Here is an 18,886-nt window from a genome sequence, read left to right on the forward strand (position 1 = left end):
CATGTGGCCAAGTTGATACACCAGGTTATGCCATTAGAAAAGCTAAAGGTTTCACTGTTATCCAAGTGATAAACCCCAAAATGAATGAACAAAATGCAATAAATGCCAAGATCGACATTGGTGAAAGTGAAAATTTCATCCCTTTACATGAGATATGAACAGGGAATTGGCACAGTAGAATGCAGTCTGACAGCATACAAGAGTCTGACATCCCCTGCATTCATATTATCAAGCTTCAATATCAATACAGGTCAGTGATGCACATCTAAAATCCTCTACATTGTTGAAACAGATAGATCAGCTATTATTGGTCTACCAGTATGCACAAATCTAAATATTATTGCAGTCCACAAGGTAGAAAACTCATTAGTTGCAACACCAAAAATTCCAGACTGCAACATCAAATCTATCCGTCAACCTCAACAATCAAGAGAACATCTCCTTCCATGAGTTTCCTTCTGAGCCATGGTGCAAGATCCTCACTGCTATCTTCCATGTTTAAAAACACTATTGCATTCTGATGACTGACTTTCACCAAATTCCCTTTTGTACAAAAAATCAAAGATACCACTAGAGTAACAGTTGTTGACAGATTGACCGACATTTTTTGTAAGTTTGGTGTAGTCAATAAAATATGTATGACAACAGTCCTCAATATGCTGGTGTATCCTTCCAAGATATTCAATATATTACTTATTCCCTTCACTACCTTCAGTCAAATGATCTCAAAGATAGCACTCTTTGTACTGTAAAATCCATAATCATTAAATGTAAAATGATTTTGCTAAGATTTTTGGATACCCAAGATGCTACCCTTCTAGAAGAAAGTGGGAACTGCAGATGCTGGAGATCAGAGTCGAGAGTGTGGTGCTGGAAAAGCACAGCAGGTTAGGCAGTATCTGAGAAGCAGAAGAATCGACGTTGCGGGCATAAGCCCTTCATCAGTTCCGAACAGTTCTTATCAAAATCACAAATTACATTCTATGTGACTGTGACCATAGCAAACTTCCTCTTTAAATTCTCCTCAATCCATGTGCAGTTTGACCTGTTTCCATTTTTAGTTGTTCAGTTGTGGCCAGAGAACACTGTCTTTGTTCCTCTTTCTGTTACTGCTTTTATATCTCTGGTGTCAAGGATATATCCTTGGCTCCTTCCTGAAATAGTAGCTTGACTCCTCCACTGTTGATAAATTATCAGACTGCTTAGCCAATATCCAGTATTGAATGAGCAGGTGTTTCCTCCAATTAAATATTGTGAAGACTGAAGCCATTGTCTTTAGTCCCAAATCCATACCCTACTCCCTAATTACTAATCCATTCCTCTCCCTGGCACAGTCTGATATTAAATCAGTCTGGCTTTGATCTGAACTGAACCTCTGATCTCCTGTTCGTGCTATCACTAAAACAGTCTACTTCCACCACAGTAACATTATGTGAAGTCATCTCTGTTTCAGCTCATCTGTCTTCTTTGTCTCTAGATTTAACTATTCCAATGCACTTTTGACTCCCATATTCTATCCTCTATTGAGAGATCATTCAAAATGTTGTTGCCTGTATCTTAACACACAAGTACCTATCATCCCTGTGCTCACTGACCTACAAACATTGAAACAAGCAACATTATGCTTTCGAAATTCTCATTTTTTTTCAAATTTCTCTATTGTCTGAGCCTTCCCTCATCTCTCACCCACAACCCTCTGAGATATCTTCAATCTACTAACTCTGGCTTCTTGTGCATCACCCCTAACTTTAATTACTGCACCACTGGTGGCTGTATCTGGGCTACAAGCTTTGGAATCCCCCCATCCCAACCCTCTCCCCTCTTCCACTTTGGGTTCAGTGTCACACATTGGTTTATAACGCTCCTCTGCGTTGGGAGGTTTTGCAAGATTCCATAAAAAATATTGCTCTGCTGCACAGCACTGAAGGGCTTTTGCCTGAAACATCAATTTTTGCTGACTGACTTGCTGTGCTTTTCCAGCACCACTCTTAATCTTGACAATATTATACCTCACCCCAACTTACTCCTGAAATGAAGATTTGACCCCTTCCTTTGACCATTCAGGAACTTCTACTTGCTGATCTGGACAGCACCACAGCTTTAGAGGGGACAAGGGCACAAAGGGTGTGTAACCAAATCTTGTAGTCGATGAATACCCTTTTGGGTCAGACCCATTGAAAATAACCTAGAGGGATAGATGATGGGAAGTCTTGGTTTTGAAGTCTTTTGCAGGTCAGCTGAACATAAACTCTGAGCTATTGAGCCTGCAGAGGGCAGCGGCTATAGCTGACTGAGCTGAGTTGTTTTTTTTAAATATTCTCCCTCTTGTTCTTTTTGCCTTTTACTCTAATGGTGCAGGAAATGACGGGATTGTTTGCCTGGCTGATATAAAAAGCCTCCTCCTCCATTGCTCTCCCTCCATCTCCTAGCCACATGTGTGAGTGTGGAAAAGCTCCTGCAGAAGCACACACTCATACGTGAAAAAAATTTAAAAATCCAAAAAAAATCTTATAAACAGAAAAAAAACAAATAAAAATCGGTGGAACTAAGTTTTGAAGAGGGGGAAAAAATCCAGTTACTTTTTATAATTTTAAAAAAAAGGAAAAATAAAGCCAACCAGGTCTCAGCCACGCTCTGGGATTTATCGTCTGGAATCGGGTGCGGACAAACCTGCCGAAGTTTCTGGAAACTGAAGTATTTTGAAGCGGTTTTCTAAATACAAAACAAAAAAAATTGAAAGAGTCGGGAATCTTGTTAAGTACATAGGCCACAGGCTTAAGGAGAGAAGAAGGTTTAACCGGTTCAAGCATTTCTGGAAAGTTCTTTGCCCGACGGTTTCTCGCCTCTCCCCCCCCCCCCCCCCCCGCCCTTTTTTTAAAAAGAATCTCTCGCGCTCGCCGTCACCCGTTTCGTTTGGGGAGGGAGAAAGGAGAGAGATAGAGAGAGAAAAGTTGATCTTTTGATTTGCGTCGGACTGTCTGAGGATGAATCAGACCGGTGCCAGCTACCCGATGGCGTCGCTTTATGTCGGCGACCTGCACCCAGATGTCACCGAGGCGATGCTGTATGAGAAATTTAGCCCGGCCGGGCCTGTGCTCTCCATCAGGGTTTGCAGGGACATGATCACCAGGAGGTCACTCGGATACGCTTATGTCAACTTCCAGCAGCCCGCAGACGGTGAGCCAGAAGCTTTTATTTCTTTTTGTTTTTAAAAAAAAACAAAATCTTCGATCAAACCCACATCCACTACCTGCCCTCCTTCACCATGTCCTCCTATGGCTTCTCCATCAAGCCCTTGCTCCCCCCAGGGCTGTGGCTGCGGGTGACCAATGTCCCAACCCTCGACCATTGCCCGGAGATATCAATAACCACTGGCTCCTGGCGAGCGAAGGGGAATGTTTCTCATCTGTCTGTTGGTTCGATTCGTGCCAAACTTTTCTCATCCTGGGAGATTTTCCCTGCCCCGATTTTTCAATAAAAATGCACCCACCAGTTAGTTTAAAACCCATCGATTTCATTGCAGGTAGCTGAAATGATGGGCTAGTAAAATTAAGAAAGGTTACGAATTCTGAAGGGATTGAAATCTCATGACCTTGGGGAACACAATGTCGCAGGTATGAAAATCAATAATGACTTTCACATTTATCAATGTCACGGTTGGGCAATGAATAGGCAGCTGGCACACTTCTTGTTAAGATGTTCCAAAGAAATTACAGGCAGGGACCTATACACACATTAAGCTAGTAGGGGAAAAGTATTTCAGGCATAAGAAAACACTTATGGGCCTTATGTCCTTGAGGAAGAAAAGTTGTAGAACACCTACCATGGCTCAATGGGCTGATGAAGGGTTTGATCTATTACTGGGACAAATAACCTATTAAAAACTGTTTATTAGTAAGTTTTAGCAGGGATTACGGAAGATGAGCACTAAAATTGGCTTCAGTGTTCCTGGGTTAGGGGGATAAAAGAAAAAACATTTAGTGTTCAATACCAGATTTCTTCTGATGAACCCCTTTTGAAAAGTTTGTCTGTGATCCAGAGTCAACGGACAAATGCAATCCAAACTTTGCATTTGTAGAATGTCCTTTTGACTGAGATCTCTGAAGAACCAATATATTGTGGAAGGAGGAGCTGGCAGTTTTGTACTGTCACTACTATAGTATTCGAGAATTGGATTAGAGTTTTGTACATATTAAAATTCAAGATTGAAGTCAGAAGTCATAGTCCTAGAGTACATTAGGTTGCTTTCTGCTTAGAGAGAAATGACTGCTGATGAGTTTAATGTACGAATCACCATACATGAAGATCTGGTGAAGGGCAAGGTTGAGAAGGCATGGTAACCTCACCTGTTACAGGAATTAAACCAATGCGGTTGGTGTCATTGTGCATTGCAAGCTAGCGTTCAGCTAAAGGAGCTAACTAGTCAAGTCAGTTTGAAGAATGCCTTCAATATTAAATGTCATAGAAATATAGTGAGGATGTGTCAGATGTGCTAATATGCATTATATGATGTTTGTCAGTGACTGAATGCTTTGCAATATTCTTGAGCAGTGTTTTTCCTAATCCACAAGCATAATGAGCTGAAATTGATTTTAACCCAGGTTTGAGATCAGAGAATTTAGCAAATTTCAGCTTTTGAACCCTGGATTTTGTTGAATGTCTGTTCACTGCAATATCAGGTTATCTATTTACCCAGTAAATGATCATGTGCTTTTTTCTTGCTATAAGATAGTTTTTTGGTATTTTACTCACTTTTGTACTTAATTTTAAGTTTGTTTCTTGTCTGCTATGTTGGACTAGTTTATTTAATCTCATCTGGCATTACTTAGTTTCTGCACAGAGAACATCTACCCTTTCCCTTCCTCTGATTGTTGGGTCAAGTTTTGTGTATTTGCAATAATGCTGGGATTATCAGCAGATGGTATTCATCTTTGCTTTAGAAAGTGCAGTGTTAGCCATTTCATATGCTACTTTGTCCCTGTTGCGATTGAATTTTGGAAAAAATTGGCATATATCAACTTGCAATTCTTTATGATGAGGAAAAGGTATTTGAAGCCTACTAGTGACTTAAATCCATTTAACAATAGGATAGTAGCAGATATTGTATAATCTCTTGTTCAGCACACAAGTAATATATCTTGGCACAAGTTAGAGTGCTTAAAACAGTAACTGGTGTGCTGAAATATGGATAATTATACCTTTTTGATTTAATTGTTGCGCTTAGATTATTAGTTTCACTTTGTTTTAATGTCTTAAAATTTTTAAAAAATCTTTTTCAGTTGTTGTTCTGTGATCCTCCTGACATCACAGCACCAGCTCTAACACAAAACAATGAAAGGTTCTGATGCTGAGCGAAACTGTGCAACTATCGTGGGCATAACCACAGTTCTCAGCCAATCGGAATCCTCCTTAAACTAAATCAGAAATAAATGTTCAACTATCAGCAACCTACACGCATGGTAAGGAGCAACTTGAGCATTTACACGTTATCCATAATGAAATATGAAGCAGTAGTCTAATGTGCTCAGAATACAACTTTCTAGTGTCACTATTTCTTTTCTGCCCTATGCTAGTGACTTTTCTTGTCACTTGACTTCGGAAGTTTTCCAATATGAAATCTGTTTTCACCCCCTTTCTGTCAAATACTGTTAAGCAATGTTTTAAAAGTGCTGCTTCCTTCATAAGATAATAGCAGAGTTAAGTACATCCTGAAAACCACTTAATAGAAATTAATTGTCACTGGGCTTGTTAGCAAATTATGCTAATATGCTTTATGGGGGAAAAAATCATTTTAATGCCTTAATATGCTTCTTTTAAGATGCTTTGATTCAGACACTTCAAATGAATCGATTATAGCCTCCAGCTGCAACAAACTTTACAGTAGGGTCATAATGCTTTTTTTCCAGTCCTTTCAAATTTGTACAACAAAAATAGCATTTCATGTTATTCTAATTCAACATGTCTGTAGTTTAAAAATCAGATAGAATGCCTGTAGTATAATACAAATCAGAATTAACACATTACATTGCAAAATTCTAGTGGCAATGAATCTCATCATATGAAGCAGCCATTAGGATATTGAGAGTTACAAAAGGTTTGGATGTGGTCTGATAGATATGTGGTCAGATTCTTTTCACAGTAGGTTGGGTTTTCTGCCTGCTTGGAACTGAAGTGTATTCACTCAATATAACAACTATTCTATATGTAAGCATTAAAGAGACACAAACAGTAATTCTAAATTCCTTCAGCACTATGGAGGGCATTAATTTTACCAAAGTTTTGTCAAATCAGCTTTTAAGTCTTTTAAATTACTGCCAAAAATGCCTCTTTTAACAAATCGCCACAGTGACTGACTTAATATTCAGATGTTTAGTATCATTCATAGGTGGAAAAACAATCACTTTCTGGTGGTTATGAATTTGTATCATAAATCAGAGTTAAGATTTGTTAGTCTGCTTTATATTAATTGATCTCATTAAATCACTGGCAAGATGATACATTCATAGTAAAGTGAAGGTAGCCTACCAGCTATGATGTAGGTTGGCATTAAGATGCTTGAGAGTGTAGTTGATTCCTACTGTGTTCACAGGCGTGTATACACAAAACTAGCAAAAACAATCAGGGAGAGGAAAGATATGGTACTGGAAGTGCAGAATATTACTAGAAACAGTAGAATGTCAGACAGATGAAATAACTTTTCCAAATTTGAATGTCAGAAAATGAAGCTTTTAAAGACAGTAACAACTTTCCCTGACACTTGTATTAAACTCCAACGGTTTACTTGGCAGTTTGGAAGATGGGTACAGTGTTCCAAATTTTGAATGCAGTTTTAAATAGCATATTGCAATTACCACCAATAACATGCAGTTTCTACATGTTCTCATTGTAACTCACTAAGTATGAGTAGAATATTTACAAATTTCATTAGTAGTTGGAAGAAACATTTGCCAGTTTTCGACCAATTATGAGTAATTTCTGCCGGTCTGCTTTTAAAACGAAACAAAAGTTTTTATTATTTAAAGTAGAGAAATAAAGTATTTCTTTTTAATGTTATTTTAATTTTAAATGACAAACATAGTTATTTCTGAGCATGATGAACTTTGAAAGTGCCTGAATTTTTTAAGCAAATTTATTCTTTGCATTAATATCAGTTATATGTTCCTGAGTCAAATAAATTCTCTAAAGCCATAAATATTCCAGTATCCCTGGTAATCAGTAACTTAAATAGTGTCTGTCTATTCAGATTTTATTTTAGCTAAACCCAGGAAAGGAGATTGGCTCAGACCATGTGGTAAGTGTAATGTTGATTCAGCTCTTCTGCCTGCACATGCCTTTAAAGGATCACTTGCTAAAAATAGCAGGCAACGAAGTACAAAGGAGGTTGCATCGTCTATTGATGGTGTTTTTGTGAAATGGCTGTGTGTTATCATTTAACATGGCAATATAGCTTTCATTGGCTTTGAGAGTTCATTAAAGTAAAATACTTAGTAAATATTACACATTATTTTAGAATTTATGAAAGTGTGGAAAGTTACACTGCAGTAGTTTTAATTAAATACTGGAAACTACAGGACTGCTAGTTCTTACAGTCAGGAAGATTTCACCCTGAGAAAAATTTGGAAGCTGAAACCAGAGCTGTAGGGAAAAGTTTTTAAGGTGTGCTTATTTAACTTAGGTTTTAGCTTCTTTACCGATACAGCATACATAACACTAAATGTCATGACCTCTTGCACAAGGGAGTTAGCATCTGTGTACTTGTCAATATTTATTTGAATGTTTTTTGAAGCAGGAGAGATTGCTATCAAAGCTGAGATTTAAAACGGATCAACTGATTTCTGGGTCAAAAATGCTGTTTGGTTTTTAGCTGAAGTTTTTTGTTAACTTGTTTGAGAGTTAGTTTTTGTACTGCTAGAATTTTTAAAGGGCGGTATAAAGGACTAATTATTCTTATCAGATAGCTCTTTAATCCAGATACAAATTTTGGTCATTCAGAAGTCTGTTAGAAGACAGGACTGTATAAGGTGAAGGAGCCATTTAATCAGGGACACTGTGACCTATCCCCTTGGAAATAGTGAAATTGCAGTATGTTTGCTGTTGGCAATCTCAACTTCCACATTCAGATTAGATTAAATTACTTAGATTAGATTACTTACAGTGTGGAAACAGGCCCTTTGGCCCAACAAGTCCACACTGACCCTCCGAAGAGCTACTCACCCGAACCCATTCCCCTACACATATTACTGTATTATTTGCTTACTGAATATGCACCAAACAAATGTTACTGAAAAAATTTCTGAAGGTCAGTGAGAATAATTCTTGCTGGTAAAGAGTACAGGCAAATCTCTGTGAATCATGGTAATCAAAATGCTCAAAAGCTAATAGAATCTAGTTATAACTTAAAATATAAATTATGGTGAATTAGTCTGACCTGAGCGGGGTTACATGAGAGTCACCATTTCTGTTTGTTTAAATTTTCCAATGCAATTTTGTTAATCCTGCTTTCTGCTGACCCACCAAAATGTTTATAAGATGGGGGAAAGAATATATTTGATAAATCACTTTCTTTCCTCAGTGAGGTTTACATATTATTCTTTGATTAAATGGTTTGGGGAAGAAAATAATACTTAACAAATTTGGGATGAGAAAAACTTGTCACTCAAGTTTCAGTCAATGAAGTTTTTCGCATTCTAGCAGAATATTTACTAACAAAGGATTCTGCAAAATATGAGCTGGTTCCTTTTGCTGATTTCCAGGAATTAGAGGGAATAGTGTGCTGGGGATTGGACAGGTCTGTTGCAAATAGCTCTTGCAATCCAATATTATCATATTATATTGATTTGAGAATTTTTGAGAAAATATATTCTGCTGACTGTGCTGTAGAAGTCTATTTGCATAGTAATTAAATAGAAGAACTCCAAAGAAGCAGGATGCGCTGCATATTTATTTTCGAATTTACTCACATCAAATTTAATTTTCCCTCTTCGTTAACAAAGTAGTAGAACAGTGTAAAATGTTTTAAGAGTTTGTGGAACTTCTTTAACACATTTTAACTAAAATGTGATGTATTAAAGTGCAAAGTTGCAAAAGTGATAAGTATAGGTTCATGTTTATGCCTTTCATAATTCTAGCGACACTTCTGAGAGCAGGTGCTGTGATTTTTGAATGGTTCTTCAGCAATAGATGTTTAAAAAGGTAATGGAAGGGAAAATCATGCATGTGTATTTCTCAACATTAATTTTCTGAGTGTTACTAGTAAAAGCTGAGATGTGACTTGAGCAGAGAAATGGAAAGGAGAAGATGTAAATAACTTTGAAATGTGTCACTTGTGTAAGTAAAATACCTACAACCTTCTTAATTCAAGTGAAAACGATAATACTCTATCATAATTATATCATGTTGAATTATACAGCATTTTGTGATTTGACCTCTGTTTCAAGGCTTAATATAGAGCTTCAAAAGGTCAATTATAAATAAATCCTATTAACTTTTTTTGGCACGTGAACATTTTATGTAATGTTCCAATGAAAACAGGTAAATAAAACTTGACAGCGGATAATAAGATATATGTTATTTTAATTAGTGTGAATGCTTGCCTTGATAGAATACTACGGTTCAAAACCTTATACTTTTGTAATTGTTACAAACCTGTAACATTTTACTGCATTAGTAGTTGTATTTCTCTCAAGAACAGAGAGAATTAAAATTTTACATACTGAAATTCAACAACTTTCAGTATATTTCTTAGTATTTTTATTCCACATGATTACCTCATTTGAAAAGGCATAAGACACATCAGTTCTTATGTAGCTCTCATCATAATTACCCATTGTTCTCTATACAAAGATGAAATATTTGCTCTAGATAATAAGATTAGGAACTCAGTTTTGACTCACTGATGAAACCTTGCATTACAATATTGTTTAGTGCATCAATAAATCTGCCAGTTGACTGTAACAAATTTCAGAATTGAAGCCAAGTAATAACTATCAGTTAACAATCTTGGCATCTGTTGTGTCAGATCTATTAAATTTCACTTAAAGATAGGCAGTAAACAAGAACAGAATTTACTGTTTTTGACCTTTGAGCAATGGTTTTCATTATCTTGTACAAGATTTCTGAGAAGGAGTGATTATTTGTCTTTTCTCAGTTAAAGCATATGTTGTCATTCATTCAATCCTGATCAATTTGTATATTTAATTGTGCAACTTGATCGACACGTTAATCAGACACACAGAAATTTGGTGTAGAGTAGGACAACATTTATTATATTGTTGAACTTTTTTCCACATCTTGATTACAAACCCTATTAACTTTAAATTTACTTGGACAACTTTTAAATTTTTCTTAATATTGTAGCTGAACGTGCCTTGGATACCATGAACTTTGATGTCATCAAGGGGAAACCAATCCGTATCATGTGGTCTCAGCGTGACCCATCTCTGAGGAAATCGGGTGTAGGCAATGTGTTCATCAAGAATCTAGACAAATCCATTGACAACAAGGCTTTGTATGACACATTCTCTGCATTTGGGAACATCTTGTCTTGTAAGGTGAGTTTTCAAACATGATGGATTAAAAACTAATCTCAAGACTTCTCGCTATTATCTTGCTCCACCCATGCGTAAGATCAGATTACTTTTATCAGAAAGTCTATGGCAGTCTTCTTGAATAATTCTACTCAGAATACATGACCTTTAGGAACGTTTGAAAGGTAGCTTGCCAGAGTAATTTAGTGAAATGAACAGTTCAGTTGAAAAGCATAGAAAAGTTAATTATTTCTATCAGCCAGATTTTATTGCCGCTGTTATGGTGTTTAAATAATGCATGTGTTTCTTAATGTGCAAATTGACCAGGAACATGTAGTGAGAGAATTGCCAAAATGTGAGTTATGACAAGTGTGAATAGCCAAAAATTGATTGCTATTTTGTGTTAGTCCATTGAAAACAATGTCATCCGTAACCTGGTGATTTTCATGAAGTTGTTGCATTTGTATATTTAACTGGCCACAAAACGTTAAGTCTGATCATTTATCGATATTAAGTGTTATTTTAATGGTGTGATGATTGCTAATCAATCTTTTGCATAGAATATTTTTTCTCCGTGTAGATCTCTGTGACCCATTAATTATAAGTATGTTGTTTTATTTTGAGATTTTGAATTTTCTCCTGTAAAAATGCTAAATTCTTGCTTTTTCTTGTTTTTTTCGCTACTTATTTTTCTGTAGTTAAATTGGTGTTGAATTGATTCACTCCAGTAACCTTTCGTTTCTATATTTATTTATTTCTCAATCCTTTGCCCCTAAATTCACCAAGGTCACAGATACCTTATGATCTTCAGAGTAGCATTCTAGTTTTTTGAGTATTTGTACAGTTTGTTTTAAAGTTGCTATTTCTTGCTTTAATTTATCAAATGCATGATACAGGACGTGATCTATCAAATGTCTGGCTTTCGTCCAGGTCCTAATACCTTTTGTACTTGTTTTTTAAAACTCTTTTTCTACTGTGAAATCATTTAGTTCTCATTAAAAGTGCATGAAAGTAAAGCATAAGTTTAGGCTGACCAGAAACACAAGCATTTCTTTTCTTCAGGTGGTATGTGATGAGAATGGCTCCAAAGGATATGCATTTGTTCACTTTGAGACTCAGGATGCTGCAGATAGAGCTATTGACAAAATGAACGGCATGTTGCTTAATGACCGAAAAGTGTGAGTACCTCAAAGCTAATGTTGTTTAAATTGTGGTTTCAATATGTGTGCTGTTAGACCTTGAACAGTGTTGCTCATACCTTGTATTAAATAATTAACTGGTTATTCTGAGAGATGGTAAATCTGGAAAAAATGATGGTGTGTATTTATGTGACATAGAGTATGATTTGTTTTAATGATCTGTACCATTTAGGAATTTTCTAAGAACTGAATTCAAATCACTTCACACATCAATAGTAACATTGATCCTGCTCACACCCAATTCTTATTTATTAGCTTCCCCCAGGGAACTTGTTAACTTCAGTGTTTTATTAGCCTCACCTGTTTTGGGACATACTGAATAATATAAATTTAACTGTGTAGCTAAGTTTGTTTATAGGATAAAGATGTTGACGTTTCCACCTGCTGATTTAATGGCTCTATTTTAATAAAATTTGAACCAATTCAGTTAAAGTTAACCTGATACTATACGTAAAATGTTTTTTGTACTTGTTTTCCCTTTTCTGCCTATTCATTTTTCTTCCCAACCATTTTTCTGTTTTAACATTTTTTTTCTTTATATGTGTTTGTTCCTTTTTTTGAAATTGTTTAACATACAGTTGTTTTGTTGGATCTCTCATCAATCTTGCCACCCAGCTATTCACGGCCTAGAAGTAGATGTAAGTGGTTCTTAGTGAGATTTTTATTTAACATCAAAGAGAGAAATGCAATATAACTGTTAACAAGCTAGCTGATGGTTCCTTGTTGCATGGACAAGACAATTGGTCCATGGAATACAAACCATTAAAGATGTTATGGTGAAACATCACACTGGATTAACTAAACACAAATTATTCTTTCACACCCAAGTTTGTATGGATCCGTTGTCATGCAGGCTCAGATCAAACTATTTTATAAAGCTTTTTTTTTTGAGTGTAGTGGAATTTTCTAAGTGAATAAATGTTTCCTGAAAGTAACAAAAGTCTAAACTGAATTTGGGTCTCCTTGACAATGTTTTTAGTTTTCCATTTAAAACTCTGTTCTTCTAAAACTGGATACCCAAGCTAGAATGTGATACATCCAATAAAGCTGAAACGGTGCAATAAAAGTGAAAGGATTTAGTGTTATGGTAAATGCTGTGCAGTGTAATTCCTTTATCTTGGACTCAAATTTTTCATCAGGAAAATAGGCTGGAAACTCAGATCAGATCTTATAATGTGTATTTTAGGATAGAAAGAAATATCTCTTCGGTCATTTTTCACCTGTCAAAGTAAATTGAGAAGCAATGAAAGCAACCAACTAATATATTAAACCAATTTGGAATCAAAGTATCATACAAATATCAATAATAAGTTATCACCAAGAAAACAATGTAACATGCTGCTATTCTACATCTGTAGCCTAACAGAACTTGACCCCATCACGGTACTTATCCCAACATTTGTGTTTTCTGCTTAGTAACTCCGAACCTTAGTATGAAGAATCACCCCACCTCACAGTACAAAGGTGAGAGAATGCATGCAAAAACTAGCTTCTTATGGCTTCAAGAATAAAAATAAGCTTTTGAATTAATTTCAAATGCTTTATATTAATTTTATCCTTTTTTTCAGATATTTTAGGGCCATTAAAAAGAGTTTAGTTGATTACCTTTGGTTTTGGAACATAAACCCTTATAACGCCAAGCACATAATATATGTGACATGAGTATGACCTGCTACGGTCAGCAAAATAACTTCTCCTCGCACCAAACTGGATTTGTTTTGGGAGATTCCAATAGAAAATTTCCTCATTTTGCTAATATCTTCAACACAGGAACCCATTGATTTGAGACAGCTGTACTCTACGTCTATTCATAATGTTACATTGAACTCTCCAATATCCACAACTTCAAAAATTTTCACATATTCAAATCTAGTGAAAAGGGTTTTGGCTCATTCAGGATGCCTCTTTTATACACTGCTCATTTTTCATCTTTTGACAGTATAGCTTCAGGATTAGGACATTGCTATTACTCTCAATTTATGTGAAAGTTCATAGTTATCTCTTATGAGGAAGAGTTAAGGAATGTTACTTTATAGACAAGAAGAAAGGGAATGTGGTTGTACTGAGTGATTCAGTCATCAAAATCTTACAAGCTTATTTGTGTATTTTTAAAAACAAATATCTGATCTAAATGATCACAATAACTTTTCATGCACCATGGAAGCTTCTGCTTGATTTTTGAATTTTTCTAAATATTATACACCCTATGCAGAATGGTGTCAGTGTAGGTAGTGATAATTTGGCTTGACCTGTTTGCACGGCCTCTCCAAAGGAGTATTTTACTTCGTGCTACTCCCTGATCTTCTCCCTATGGCCATGCATATGCTTCCTGTTCAAATGAATAATTCAACTGCCTCTTGAATACCTTGAATGAATCTGCCTCTACCACACTGTCAAGCAGTGCATTCCAGTTCCCAACTAATCACTGGGTGTAACAGCTTTTTCTCACTTCAGCATTACTTCTTTTTAGATTTGTCGGTCGTTTTAAGTCTCGTAAAGAGAGAGAGGCTGAACTTGGTGCAAAGGCAAAAGAGTTTACCAATGTTTACATAAAAAACTTTGGCGATGATATGGATGATGAACGACTCAAAGAAATGTTTGATAAATTTGGTGAGTGTAACTCTGCTACAAGTGTGGCTTTGAGATGGAGATCGTATGAACTAGTCCTATATTATGTTTTTCGATTGCTCTAGTGAGGTGATATTACCACCTGCAAAAGCGTGTTTGGATGTATGGGGAGCATTTTCACTTATCTTTCAAAGTGATATATTTTAATTTGTCTTCTAAGTTTTCAAGTTCTACACATATGCGTAGGCATGAATTCATGCCAGTTTGATGCCCCAAAAGTTTTCTGTTACAATTAAATCTTCTAAATTGTCACTTTGCTTGTTATTAAAGTTTCCTGATCAGTGCTTTGCTGTTGGGTGATACTATTTGAGGCCTGATGCCCTTTCTGAAGAGAATAGATATTCATTCCTTCCATAAGCCTTCTATTGACAGTGATGCAGGGGACTGAATTACTTCAATTAAAAGCAACTGTGATACAAGGTCATTAGAGGTGAGAGTACTCATTTTAATTCTTCAAAGAAAGTCGTGGAATGACTTTTTTGGAACTATTGTTTACTACTGTGAATTACCCATGGAATCATAAGATTAACTCCGTGTTCTATTTTGTCCATATAATTCTCTGCAAGAATACCTCAGCTAGCCTCTACCCTTTACCTCTCTTCAGATTTTTATCCAATTCCCTTTTGAAAACTGTAACTGAATCTGCTTTAAGACAGTGTGTTCTGGATCTTTGCCATCTAAGATGGGTCTTCTTTGGTCAATCAATTTGAATCAATGATCTCAACCCATCTGCCAACAGGAATGGTTTCATCTTCTCTACTCTGTCCAGTCCCTTTACATCTGTTCAGTCCCTTGCAATCGTGAATGCCTCAAATATCTTAAACTGTCTATAAGGAGAAAAGAAGGAGAACAGCTTTGCCAATCGATCTAATTAAGTGAGGATCTTGTCACCCTGGTACTATACTGATAAATAGTTTTGCAAACTCTTCAGTGCCTTTACATCCTTCTCAAAATGCAGTACTCTGGTTGAGGCTGAAATAGTGTTTTCTGAGGGTTCACCATGACTACTTTGATTTTGCATTCTGCCTCCATTTATAAAGCCAAGGATCCTATATGCTGTATTGATTGTTTTCAGATTCCCTTTAGAATTGTACTGCTTCTATTGCTTTTCTTTGTTATTACTATTAAAATATATCACATCTCATTTCTTTGAGTTACATTTTATGTGGCACATATCTGTCCATCCCACCAGCCTTTCTCAACTATTTTGAAGCTTATTTCTATTCTACTCAGAGTTCATAATACTTGCATGTTCCACACTGTGAAAGTTTCTTTTGTAAATTGGGAGAGCTATAAATACACAATTTAACTTCCATTTTATAACAGTAACAAAATTGTGAAATGAAACTTGAATTTAAATATTAGGCTTCTGCATTATTGTTGCTTGCTTTATTTTTTAATCTTATGATTCACCTTGATATGCTGCAATCACTTTAAAATTCTTCAGTTTACTTTGAGAATTAAATAAACAAATGATTTTTGTGCTTCCACATTTTCCACCATTGCAAATGTGGCTCCACTATTGGCTCTGCAATCCTTATTTTAAAACTAAAATGAATTCTACAAAAATAAAATTGATTAGAATAACACCCTGAATGAGGTATGGATAATGCCAACTAAAGACTGCAAAGAAAACATGAAAACTTTAAAAATAAAATCTAGATAAATTTATACATCCATTTGCATCACTTGTCTCGCTCATTATCGTAAATGGGATCCATCTAAATTTCCACGTACGTGTGTTCTAAGGATAAAAGTGTGCCAGTGTTTTTCAGATAATATAATTGCCTTCTACTATTTTAGAGCCCAAGTTTTTTTTTAAATTCCTTTTGCTGGACCACAGCTTAAGCACTCCATAGCAGCAAAAATTGGCTGCAAAAGGTGTGATAGATATTAATCACCAGATACAGAGAAAAGAGAAGGGTGAAGCAATCCAAATCTTCTCACTGCTTTAGAAAGGGGCACTTATGTTATTTTTGTGAAGGAATACTAATTATGTTTGCTGCTTAGTTTCATATCTCCTGATATTCATCTATCCTTTTTCTGTTTCTCTTTGCCCTATTAGGCAAAACCCTCAGTGTCAAAGTAATGACAGACCCAAATGGAAAGTGCAAAGGCTTTGGCTTTGTTAGCTATGAAAAACATGAGGATGCTTCTAAGGTCTGTATGGTTGTTCACAGGAGCTTGTAACATTACGGAACAGTACAGTAATGGATCATGATTTAATCAGTCGTCAAAATTAATTGTCTGCACTTGAACAACTCAGACAAATGGAATTGACTCAAAATCCTGAAATTTTAATTTGGAAATTTTAATATAGTGAGCTGAAAAAGAAACTGTGGCATTCGGTGGTCAACTTTCAAAATTTGAGGTGCATTGAGAACTTCAAATTCTAATGTAAAAAAAAATTTTCCATTATGTAAATTCTGAATTGAGAAAAGGATTTTGAATTCAAAGCAAACTTTAGTGGAGAGAAATATGAACAATTTTCCACGTATTAATGGAAAACAAAACAAGTAAGGCAGCTTGAGCTGTAAACATATTGTACCATTAAATTTTGTGATCATTATCTGATGTTGAAAGCAAAAGGCAAGCAGTACAATGCAAACAGGATTCTATAATGTGACCTAGTTTAAGTGATGTCAGACTTAATTAGACATCAAGTCATCAACAACATTATCCAAAATATGTGGTGTAGTCAGTGCTTCTTTGCTATAGAAGTAAAGTCACGACATAACCCGTTTGGTTTGTTTTTACAATTTCACACAAAGTCTATTCTTTCCAAAGTTCAATACTTGTCTTTCTAATAACTATAACTCTTTGCTCTACAGCTTGTTATTGCCAAATGTGTTCTAACTTGTTGTTCCACTTATACAGTTCTGGTAGGGAGGACATTGTGCATGGTTCCTGACCAGGCCACAATCTACGGTCAATCAACTAAAAAATAAATATTCTGCATTTTTGTAATGTATGCTCAGAACGATCATAAATTTTACTATGACTGTTTAGTTCTCTGTTTTGGAAAGGATCGTTAAAAGCAAATGCTGACCATCCAATCACCCCTATTAAATTAGAATCAAGAGTTTTAGGTTGAGAATAGATACTTACTTACATGAAAGTATCTAGTTAAAGGGAAAAAAATCCTTTCTTTTGATGTAAATTTCAACTTTATCATGAGACAAAATTTAATTCTTTTGAAGCACACTGTGTTTACTTTATTAAAGAAGTGAACCTTTCACAAACTTACAAGTTTTATAAATATTCATTACATAGATGAACTTTGGTAGACCATGAGGTTAAATTTGGTACTGTATTAAGTCCACTGATTTTAGTTAAGGCAGCAGCAGGATGCAACAATTGCCTTTCGTGCCCCTCTGTCTCAGAGGAGTAAATTGGCCAAGATTTCTCCTGGTTGTTATTCAGGTGATCCTTCTGGAAGTTCATGTGTGCATATGAGGACAGGATTTGCAAAGTCTGTAACATATTTGACAATTAAAAAGCTATAATATGTGAATTTTTAAAAATCCTTTCATTTACATAATATTGTTTGGAATTTCAGGATGTCCCAAAACACTTTACAGTTAATTATTTGTTTTTAAAGTGTATTGGTAGGAACATAATAGTTGCTAGATACTAAAGAAACAAAATCTATTTAGGTTTGCCTTCTATCATCACCTAAAACAATGCTAATAAAGATTGAACTAGTCATAACAATATAGCTTTGTCAATTAGTTTACAATGACAATAATGGTTTGAGAACCATCCTTTTTAGCTTCTACATTTACCATTTCAATTCTCAAATTACTCTCCCATCGATTTCCAAAATGTTATTTTCCAAAAGAACTTCTTTCGAATTGTCCAACCCTCTTCAGCTGCTTCATCAGTGACCTTCCCTCCATCACAAGGTCAGAGTGGGCATGTTTGGTAATGATTGCACATTGTTCACCATTCGTGATTCCTCAGATACTGGTTTGTGGGTGGGCAAGTGGTATGTAACATTCACATCATAAAAAGTCCAGGCACTGAACATCTCTAGTAAGAGATGATCTAACCACCATCCCTTGATATTCAATGAATCTCCCACTGTCCCATCCAGGAGGTTACCGTTGACAAGAAACTGAACTGGACAAGCCATATTAATAAAAGTGGCTACAATACCAGGTCAAAGGTTAAGAATATTGCAGTGGCTCACTCCTCTCCTGACACTCCAAAGCCTCTCCCCATCTACAATGCACACTATCAGGAGTGTGATGGAACACTCCACACTTACTGGATGAGTATAACTCTAACAGCACTCAAGAGGCTTGACACTATCCAGGAAAAAGCAACCTGTTTGATGGGCATCACATTCACAAACATCCAAATCTTACACTACAGATGCTCAGGAGCAGTAGTGTGTACCATCAACAAGATACACTTCAAATATTCACCAAAGATCCATAAGTGGCACTTTTCAAATTCAGAACCATTGCAGTCTAGAAGGACAAGGACAGTAGATACATGGGAACACCACCTCCTGCAAATTCCCCTCCA

General features: G+C 35.8%; 1 protein-coding gene across 2 annotated transcripts in view; it reads left to right on the top strand.

The window, feature by feature from the left end:
- Window positions 1-2,416: 2,416 nt before the first annotated feature.
- Window positions 2,417-18,886, top strand: part of LOC132829832 (polyadenylate-binding protein 4-like) — a 44,140-nt gene continuing 27,670 nt past the window's right edge. Inside the window, exons 1-6 of one of the 2 annotated variants that reach the window (XM_060847206.1) lie at window positions 3,090-3,177; window positions 5,280-5,459; window positions 10,357-10,550; window positions 11,589-11,704; window positions 14,196-14,335; window positions 16,419-16,513. In XM_060847206.1, coding sequence (XP_060703189.1) covers window positions 10,377-10,550; window positions 11,589-11,704; window positions 14,196-14,335; window positions 16,419-16,513 — 525 coding nt within the window. In that variant the 5' untranslated portion in view covers window positions 3,090-3,177; window positions 5,280-5,459; window positions 10,357-10,376. Of the gene's footprint in view, window positions 3,178-5,279; window positions 5,460-10,356; window positions 10,551-11,588; window positions 11,705-14,195; window positions 14,336-16,418; window positions 16,514-18,886 lie in introns of both variants that reach the window. The other variant, XM_060847205.1, reaches the window with a different exon arrangement.

Source organism: Hemiscyllium ocellatum, chromosome 30 (genome assembly GCF_020745735.1).
Source record: "Hemiscyllium ocellatum isolate sHemOce1 chromosome 30, sHemOce1.pat.X.cur, whole genome shotgun sequence".
Classification (NCBI taxonomy): Eukaryota; Metazoa; Chordata; class Chondrichthyes; order Orectolobiformes; family Hemiscylliidae; genus Hemiscyllium; species Hemiscyllium ocellatum.